The following is a 10,059-nucleotide window of genomic DNA, read 5'->3' on the forward strand; positions in this document are numbered from 1 at the left end:
CAGGTTCGAGTCCCAGTTATGTATGAGAGAAATAAAAAAATTGAATGCCTTTTTTTTTTGGAATCACGGGCCTGTAAATCCCGGTCTTTTGATAGGCTTGCGTGGGGATATAGATCCAACACGTGGAGGCCCTTTGGAGAGCTTTAATGTCATGTAGAACACCTACTGGAACCCGTTCACATGCGCAACAATAGACACCCATGAACCGGTCGCAGCAGGCATTGGGACTATTGTAGAAAAAGTGAATAGCATACCGGAATGCCATTATTATTAAATCTAAAAATCGAAGCCATGGTTCCTAAGAACAGATTTCGCTATCTCTCATAGTTTCTGACTTCTCCATACTGACCCATTTGGATTGATCATCCTGTATAATTAATTTCCTAATATGTTTTCAGGGACATCACAACAGAATTTCCTATAGACTCCTCCGAACGCGAATCTAACCTACAACGACGCAAACAACTACTACTAGCGCGAGCGAGACGCCGCTACCTCTCCCGTCCCGCTCCCGCAAACGCTGATACCCCCGCCTCCGCTTCCACTCCTGAGAGCTGAGTCACACACACAGACATAACTACAGAAGCGTACGGTATGACGCGAACATTGTACCTTAGTAGAAAGTAGCTGAAACTCATCGTCTCTTTCTTACTTTCGATGTTATCCCGCTACAAAAAGAGATGATCCGAGTTATTTAATATCGTCAGTTATCTATTTTGTCATTTATTTTTTGTCGTCGAAATCGTTTATTAATGTGAAACATTCGAAATATTTATGTAACGAATTCGCATACGTATAATCGATTGACTTTATTGGTGTTTGGTTCCCATCAGACATATTGGAGTGGCCGAGGTACCAAATAGTACATTGTGCAACGAGGGGGCTAAATGAAATATTGCAACTCACCATTGTTACGGAGTAAGATTGTGTTGCTAATGTTGCGATATATTTTGGCTGTCACTATTTATTTGATGCTGACTGTACAAGCTGCCTAAAATTTTATAAAAACACAGCAGAGGTTTACTAAAGTATACTCTGGCAAACTCACTTTGTCAGTAGAAAAAGGCGCGAAATTCAAAGTTTCTTTAGGATGACAACCCTTCGCGCCTACGAGTTTGGCATTGAAAATTATACCATTAAATGAATAATAAATTCTCATTTTACAAACCAACTTATAATCTTCTAATGCACTTTACTAAACTAAGTGTTTTTAACATCTTAATACAAATTTCATTTCTGGTTGGAAGTTGGTGTGCCAAGTAAGAATGCATGATTATGATATTTTGACTTTATATTATTGAGACAAATATTACACCTCCAATGCGACCAACGAAGGAACTGGCAGATATTTGTGATGTTTCAAAAGGCACCACCGTATCGGTATCAATAAGGACAATTTCTAATTAAATTATCAAGGTAGCAACATCTTATTGACTACTGAAAATGAGGAAGTACCCTTTAGCTTGGAAATGTCATAATTATCTCTAGAGTATGTGACCTTTTTTCATCTTTTGTGATATTTTACTTAGTTGTAACAAAATAATATTAAAGTTATATAATGGCACAATTACAATGACCCACTAAGTGAATACATCTGATTTGAATATACAATCGCAAAGATCAATTAATTTACTATTTATAAACCTTCTTGCATTGAAATAAGGTCTACCAGCGATTACAGGCTGCCTCTGTCAATACATTGACCTTCCTGAAGTGATTGTATGAGTATGTATGTGATTGAGCCATTACATTACTTAGGGTAGTGTTTACGAAGAGTTCGGAACCGTTATCTCGCTGCGTGCTCGTAACGCCACGTCTCGGGTGTTTCGGCCCTAGGGCTTGTTGCTTTTAGCGACAGAAAGTTTATTTTTCTAAGTCTTTGAGAGTGTATTTTTATATTGACAATGTATAAATTTCGCGTCCATATTAATGAAATGTTGATCATTTCTTTCTACCCATTAAACTTAGGTGATTTGGGGTCATGATCCTGAATATCAAAAATGTATTAAGATGGTCATACTGAACAAGGTTTGTTATTTCACGATTTTCATACTGGTCGAAAATCGTGAAAAAAACAAACCTACTCCTGGGCCTCCCATCTGTTTCTTCTATTTCTTTCATTACGATTTTTTTCGCGATTATGTGGTTAGTCCCATAACTCCCATAGGGAAATTTGTTTAGTATATTGAGTATGACCACTATGCTATGACCTTGACCACTTGACTATCTTAACACATTTTTGACATTCAGGATCGCAACCCCAAAATCACCCAGTGTTATTTATTTAAGTTTTTGTGGCAGCACTGGCAGCAGATAGTGCAGTGTTGCACTGTAGTTGCACTGCACTGTCCCTGTCACATGTCTCCACTTACTGCTTTACTCTTCACATGTCAAACTAAATGTTGTTGTGGTTAAAAATGTTGGGCCCGTGTTAGAGGCTCCGGACTAATACCATTTTTAACATCTCTTTGCACTTGATGTTGAATAGTTTTAGTATTAACAGTTTTTTAAATTATAGACTATTTTTAAATCCTGGGTTTTATATGGAGTTAATTTTAATAACATTTAAAATGTAAAAACTGAAATAATACACTATTTAGTCTTTCAAATGTATCTGTATAAAACCCAGTTTTAAAGTTAAATATGTATGTTATGAATTATCATCACCTTTTTATGATGCTTGAATTTTTTTAGTCCAATAGGACATAATTTAACTATCCCATATGCCCTAAGCTTATATGTATCCTGCAAAAAAACTAGGTTTCAAAATACTATCTATAAGTATATAAAACATTTAGGTTCCAAATTCTTTAAATTTGTATAATAGCAGATTGATTTATAACTATAATTCTAGATTATTTAGTACTTAAAATTGTCGGCATTCATTTACAGCTAGCCCTTTGATTTATTTACAATTATCTTTAAGGAATATTGTTTGAATAATTATTGTAAAATTGATTCAAGACTAGTCAAAATAATTAAAATGAAAAGAATTCAAATGAACTTGTTTTTTGCTACCTACCCAATTACTTCCCAGTTTGTTTTTGCTAATGCAAATATATTGATACATTCCATTTAACCTCTTACAAATACAACAAATTGAAGAGTACAGCTAAATTACCCCAATAAACTACGAGTTATTGGAATATTCAACAGTTACACAAGCAAGTGCTTGGCTCTGTAAGGTAATGTCAGATATTTTAACTCACTGTCACATAAGATATTACTATATGGATTGTTCTCAACAACAACAAGCCCCCTATATTACTGAAGTTATGTTGATGAAAATAAATACGTGATAGTAATTATAACATGTATTTCTTATTAAATATAAAATTTATTATAAATGAACTTAACCTATGAAGTTGATGACAACAATGTGCAAAACAAGGTGAGCGAATATGAAGTCGGCGAAGCCGCGCTCGGCGCTCAGTCCTTGGAATTCATTCTTATTTTCGGGATTCACCTGGAGCCTCAGGCAGACTGAAAACAGAAAAACAATGGGGTGAAGTCGATTGATTGTAATTAACTTACAAACTTGTTAAATTTATGCTAAAAAGCAATGTCGTATGAACTTACCGGCGAGCACGAATGAGCTGACTGTGGAAATGAAGCCGCTCAAGAAGGAATTGAACGGGAATGTGCCGACTAGGCAGCAGTACACAAACTGAATCACGGCGGTCAAGAAAATGTACAGTAGGTAGGCGTCGATGATTTTCAGCTTCTTGGATGTCTTAGTTGAGTACTCCTGGTACAATTTGGGAATTACGGACATTAGAGAGGTCATTTTCGTGGATTTTTAACTAAATTGTGAATAAAGTCGGCTTTTTCAATAAACTACATACACCATATACACGTCATCCACAAATCATAGACAAATGAAGTTTTTTTTAACCAAATGTCAAAAGTTATGTTTGAGACATGTTTATAACCATTGCAAAATAGTCAAAAATCCTAATTGAAATTATTTTGTTGGTAGCACTGCATTAAATGTCAAATTTGCAATAGCTGCTTGTGCGTGAATTTGTGCATGTCATCGAATTAAACAAAGTTTTGTACTCATTTCAATAGCCCGATTAAATTTTAATTTAAAACAACAATGTTGAACGTCCAAGGCAACTTCCCCGAGTACGCGGTACCCGGCGCCGTGCAGCATCGCTTCGAGCCGTACGCCGACAACGGCGGCAGCGTAGTCGCGATCGCCGGCGATGACTATGCGGTGATCGGAGCGGACACCCGGCTGAGCACGGGCTTCTCCATCTACACGCGCGAGCAGAAGAAGCTGTTCCAGCTGTCGTCGCGCACGGTGCTGGGCGCGACGGGCTGCTGGTGCGACACGCTGACGCTCACGAGGCTGCTCGCGGCGCGCATGCAGATGTACGAGCAGGAACATAACAAGCCAATGACGACCCCCGCCGTGGCGCAGATGCTCTCCACCATGTTGTACTACAAACGGTTCTTCCCATACTACATCTCTAATGTGTTGGCTGGCTTGGACGGAGAGGGCAAGGGTTGTGTGTACAGTTACGACCCCATCGGGCACTGCGAGCGCTCAAACTACCGTGCCGGCGGCTCTGCGGGCGCGCAGTTGCAGCCCCTGCTTGATAACCAGATTGGTCTGAAGAACATGCAGAATGTAACTGAAGCGCCTCTGCCTAAGGAAAAAGCTCTGGCTCTTATCAAGGATGTGTTCATCAGTGCGGCGGAGAGAGACATCTACACTGGAGACAGCATTTATATCCTCATAATCACAGCTAATGGTATCCAAGAGGAGAAATTTGCTCTGCGTAGAGATTAAGCAATTTATATTACTAAATAAACTATAAAGAAAAATTGTATTGTATGCAAACCTTGTGATAGGTATTTTTAAATAAATAACATACATAACAAATAACTGCATTTATTATTTAAATAATAAGGTAACTACAATAAAACTAGATATTTGTTTAATTATTTACATTCCAATAAAAACGAAAGTAACATCTCATAGATTTTATTTCTTGTACTTAGGCATAACAAATATATTATCAGGAAAAGTTTTGTCAAACATCTCCCGGAGCGCGTCTTGTCCAGGGTGGTCGCCGACCAGTGCTGCTTTTAGCCTCGGGGGTGACGTGTTCCCAGCTACCAGTGGGTGGATGTTGTAACACACCTCTACACAATCTCCTGGGGGCACAGTAACTGACAGCTTCCTATACCCCGAGAACATGTAAGCATCAGACCCCTCAACTGTTAGCATGAGCCTCACAGGGCTGCTTGACTTTCCGTACAATATGCACTTTAGTGGAACTGAAGTCTGTAGCTCTACTACTTCGGGATATTTGACTTCTACGGCTATGGGACACTCTTCAATAGGCAGGCTGGATAAGGCAGTACTGCTCATCACACAGTGCCCGCTTGTATTACTTTTCCGCCGCCATTTGATATTATATAACCCCACCCTAGTGGGATGATCTTTGGGCTTGTATTTCGCCTGAATACTGATAGCGTCCACAGCCGTATTTTTCTCAGCTACTTCTAAATTACTAATGCAAGACTGCGGTTTGCTCTCATCAGCGTACTTGAAGCAATCAACTACTTCTAGCTCCGTATCTACTATCACCAGATCCCAAGGACTTAGGATTTTAACATTAGGCATGACAATAAGAGGGTCATCTATAAAGCACTTAGAGATAGGTTTGAAGTTCATAGCAACGAAGTTTGTAGAAACTTCAAATGGCTTTACTACGGGTATTTTTGTCGTAAAGTCCTTGACACATTCTAGCTTGGAGACTTCTGGAAGATCAATGAAGTACGAGACTTTCATTTGGACAGTGGTTGTGGAAGTTCTGTTAGTCTTCAAGAAGAATGTGCTGGAGTGTGTGGAGGACTTGTCAATGCTACAAGGTGATATCTGGAGAGGCTGGGTCTGAGGTTGTCCCGCTATAAGGCTCAGCTCAGTGACTGCCTCAGGGTTCTGATTATCAGGAGTGCTAAGCAAGGAAACAGTGATTTTGACGTCGTAAACAGAAGTGTTTTCGTCGTTTGTTATGGTGAAGGTGGAGGGGAACCACTCGCCCTGCAGCGCGGGGCTCTGGTTGCTGACGATGTTGGACAGGCGGCACTCGCGCGCCACGATGTGGGCGATCGTCGATGGCACGATGCTATCGAACTCGTAATCAGCTTTAGGACTGTGTATGAAATGTAGCAGCTCAGGGTGGATAGCTTCCATGTTCTTATTCTCTTCCATTTTAAAGTTCATGACGATTTTCCGTTTCTTATCATTGTCCAATGCGAAGGAAATATTTTTGATCGTAATTTCTGAGCCGTTATCCTTGGAGTTGCATTTGAATTGGCACAAGAATCTCTTTACTTTACCCCCCTCTAGCGTAATGGTGCTGCCGCCGTCTGTTATGGGAATCTCGATAGTTTCCGTGCGACTCGAAACTGTAACTAGAACTTTCTTGACCTCGAGCGTCGTGGCGTAAGAGAGTCGCACATAAACTTCGATATCGATGGTTTCGTCCATTTTATATTTCTGCTGGGTGAACTTTGGTTTGACCTCGAGGACGCTGGATATGTTTGCCATGTCGACATTGACGGTAAATGGTTCGCGCTCGGCTGCTGCCCGCCAGAGGTCGGCAGCACGCGCTGCGGCCGCCGCGGGCAGGTCCGGCTCTGCCGAGGGGACGTCCAAATTAAGCACAGCCATGATATTCTTGAATATCCTGTCCTTATCATTGTTTGGCACTTGAATGTGTTTAGACAAGGCTTCAAGAGACAGTTGGACGTAGTCTTGCACCACAGCAGAGAGATATGCGCATTGTAGCGCGCGATTTAGCACGTGCGACGCAAGGAACCACCAGCGCTCGCGCCGGTAGTCCCACAGCATGTGGCTGAGCAGCGTCAGTGCCTTGCCATAGTCCGCGCAGTAGTAGTACTCGTTCGCCATCTCCACCACCAGCTGTTTTCGCATGCGCGGCGAATGGAACGTCTTGAACTGCGAGATAGCACTGCCTAGAAAACTGATAACTACTGTAGAGTGATTAAAGATTCGCTCGTTGTATTGCAGTGCCTGTACAGCAGCTTGCTCTCTCTGTGGATCGTGAGGGTCGGCGCTGAGTCGACCAGGCCTCCATGGCCTCTGTCCATAAAACTCTACAATACCTTCTAAAGGATCAGGCGGGGGAGGATACTGGGTTGCCTCAGCACAGACTGACCGCATCGCCTGTCTCCTCTTCACTGTGAACTGAGCTGCATGCTGGTAATAGAAGCCAGGGTGTTGTGACTGTATTGCTGGAAGCCCTGCACGTATTGCTTCATCAAATAACTCTCCGAAGGCACTGTACTGTCTAGCAATCCATGCATAGTGTTCGAACAGCAGCTCTGTAGGGCCAATTCTATTTTTATACTTCTCAATGTGTGTTTTGAGCTGTGCTATAGCATCTCTTGCCATGTTTAAGGCAAATAATAGTTTACAGAGCTTGTAGTTGATGTAGCCCGCTACAGTTCGGACCTCATGCATGTTGGTGTCGACTGCTCTGGTTTCCAGCAGGTTGTTGTAGGCATGGAGATAGTGCTTGTGTGCGGTGCTCAGGTCCTGTTTAAGTTCATTCAGGAAGCCTAACTTAAATTGGTGTCTCACAAAAAGATACTGGTGTGTGGTCTTGTTGAGGTGATCTCGGTGTTGCTTTATGTTTTTAGTTTCATGATGATAATAGTTCTGTGCAATATCGTAGAATGCGTTTTCGAGTCGCACTATGTATCCCATGAGATGGTCATTGTGTGGTAGTACAAAAAGTGCCTTTGACTGAATTTCGCAGGCGGCACAGAGGGCCTGCGCGCGCTCGGCGCCCAGCATGTACTCGGATGGCGGTGGTGTGAGCCCATCCTGCACCACGACTACGGCGACTCGAGTGGCGTGGCCCTCCACGGCCGCGCGGATGCTCTGCACTCGAGACGCGCACTCAATTATTTTCTCGTTCCACTGGGGGTCATTCCACTCCATGTCATAAAAAATCACGACGACGGAGGGCACGAGAGCTACGCGCTTGTGAATCCAGTTCTTCTTGAGTATGCCCTTGGGAATGTACCATTCGTAAGAGTTCCGCTTTGGCTTGACTACGGGAAACTCGAATGTATTTTGCAACAGCTTGAAGCGCACCGCGGCGCGTTCGGCGCGGCGGTTGTTGCTGAAGGCGTCCCATACAGCCTTGTGCACGGCGTTGTTCACTGTGTCCAGCCCCGAGAGCCCTACCAACGCCAGGGGCTTCAAAATGATCTCGGGCGGAAACTCCGTCGGGTCACTCGGCTGCGTCGCCATCACGCTGCTGTTGTGTAACTACTATCGACACATTAACTAAGACGATCGCTAGTCTATCACTGTTTACACGTCTCACTGGAAGCGTATCATTATTTTTCATCAATAATTTCTAATTTCTACATCCTCCAACACCTCCATCATTCGTCAAAATGACAGTCAGCAGTATTGCGTTCCGTTCTACTTCAACTGAAAAAACCGAAACCGCATTACCGCACTGCGACAACGGCGACAACTGCCGTTACTGAACGAAAACACTGATCAACTTCGATGCAATTCAAAACGCATTAAAAAAATTACTTGTCAAAGTATTTGACGTTCACGTTAACATATTCTGCTATGGCATTTTATTATTTTCTTAAATACTGCCTGTAAAATTGCCTACATTTATGTTCTCATTGTGTTTTACTCTCAAATATTAACTCACCATGACATCCCAAGCCTTAGCTTCTCTCACAGCGACGTATACTGATTCGGAAGGCGAGGAAGACATCGAGGAGCAGACCCCCGAGAAGGATGAGGCCAGAACTCACTCTGCGCCGCCAAGTCCGCGACGCGCCACGGACGGCGAAGGCCCGGCGTCGGCGCCCATAAGCCCCAAGAAGCAGCTAGTGTCCTACGTCGACGAAACAATGGTGTCGGACGAAGAAGCGCTTTCACCGGCTCCAGGCAGCCAGGACGACATGCGGCGCCTCTCCATGGAGACGGACACGGACGAGGCGGTGCCGCGCTCCGATCCCGACGACTCGCAGGACGGCGCCAGCATCCCCCCCGAGCCCGCCGGCAAGTGCCCGAAGGAACTCCAAGATACTATTGCCAAGTTCTACAACCGTATGCTCACAGAAGGTCTTGACATGAATCGAATAATCCAGGATAAGAAAAACTTCAGGAATCCTAGTATCTATGAGAAACTCATTCAGTTCTGTGATATTAATGAGCTGGATACAAACTATCCACCTGAAATCTATGACCCTTTGAAATGGGGCAAAGAATCCTACTATGATGAGTTGGCTCGGGTTCAAAAGCTAGAAATGGACAGGAGAGAAAAGGAAAAGAAAGAGAAGTTAGCTAAGATTGATTTCATATCTGGAGTGGCCAAGAAATCAGAGAGTGATGATGAGAAAAAGCGGAAATCAAAATGGGACCAGGCGGCACCTAATGTCGGATCCAAACCTACCATAAAACAGCCCGGTCTGTTGCAGCAGCCCCTCACTAGCAACGTCACTGGTACCAAGGGCACTGTTATATCTGCTTTTGGATCTTTACCTAAGAAACCCAAAATCTGATTGGATGAATAATTTGTTTGCAACTTGAACTGAGCAGTGTGAGTGAGGTTAGACTTTTCTGAAGAAATTGTACTTTGTATGTAACTGTGGAATTCATTTTTGTAATTCTGTGCTCTATATCTTATTTATAAGTATTAAAATATATAATCAATGTTTTGCTTGTTTTGTTTTTAATTCCTTACTTTAGTAGCTTATTTTACTAACATTGCTTTGTTGTATTCAGGTTCTATGTTACTGATATCAATTGATATTAAATTTAAAACAGGATTCTCAGGAATTGTTCAACTAATATAATAAGTAGTATACAACATTTTTCAACATACAATATCTAGGTCATGTTTCATAAGCTGCATTCGCGAGAAGACTCCAACAAAAAAGTTTATTTTTCCTTATGTTGGTCAACATGTTCTATTAGACTATTCATCCGGTAAAACCGGTAAATCTGTCAAGTAACGTAAAATGGAACGTTTCGTC

At 42.3% G+C, this 10,059-nt stretch overlaps 4 protein-coding genes across 4 annotated transcripts; 2 read left to right on the plus strand and 2 right to left on the minus strand.

Annotated features, from left to right (window-relative positions):
* Window positions 1-3,299: 3,299 nt before the first annotated feature.
* LOC134797843 (dolichyl-diphosphooligosaccharide--protein glycosyltransferase subunit DAD1) lies at window positions 3,300-3,866 on the minus strand. Its single transcript, XM_063770195.1, has 2 exons — window positions 3,580-3,866; window positions 3,300-3,483 (listed from the first exon to the last, which is right to left on the minus strand). The coding sequence occupies exons 1-2, from the start codon at window positions 3,785-3,787 to the stop codon at window positions 3,353-3,355; spliced, it is 339 nt and encodes a 112-aa protein (XP_063626265.1). The 5' UTR covers window positions 3,788-3,866; the 3' UTR covers window positions 3,300-3,352.
* A 112-nt stretch (window positions 3,867-3,978) lies between these two features.
* On the plus strand, window positions 3,979-4,891 carry LOC134797955 (proteasome subunit beta type-1). The gene has a single exon (XM_063770293.1). The coding sequence runs from the start codon at window positions 4,100-4,102 to the stop codon at window positions 4,796-4,798; it is 699 nt and encodes a 232-aa protein (XP_063626363.1). The 5' UTR covers window positions 3,979-4,099; the 3' UTR covers window positions 4,799-4,891.
* Window positions 4,892-4,977: 86 nt separating this feature from the next.
* Window positions 4,978-8,465, minus strand: LOC134797951 (trafficking protein particle complex subunit 11). Its single transcript, XM_063770290.1, has one exon. It carries the CDS (start codon window positions 8,300-8,302, stop codon window positions 4,994-4,996), a length of 3,309 nt encoding a protein of 1,102 aa, XP_063626360.1. The 5' UTR covers window positions 8,303-8,465; the 3' UTR covers window positions 4,978-4,993.
* Window positions 8,466-8,727: 262 nt separating this feature from the next.
* Window positions 8,728-9,708, plus strand: LOC134797956 (SAP30-binding protein). Its single transcript, XM_063770294.1, has one exon. The coding sequence runs from the start codon at window positions 8,728-8,730 to the stop codon at window positions 9,583-9,585; it is 858 nt and encodes a 285-aa protein (XP_063626364.1). The 3' UTR covers window positions 9,586-9,708.
* The last annotated feature ends 351 nt before the right edge of the window (window positions 9,709-10,059 follow it).

Source organism: Cydia splendana, chromosome 16 (assembly GCF_910591565.1).
Source record: "Cydia splendana chromosome 16, ilCydSple1.2, whole genome shotgun sequence".
NCBI classification, from domain to species: domain Eukaryota; kingdom Metazoa; phylum Arthropoda; class Insecta; order Lepidoptera; family Tortricidae; genus Cydia; species Cydia splendana.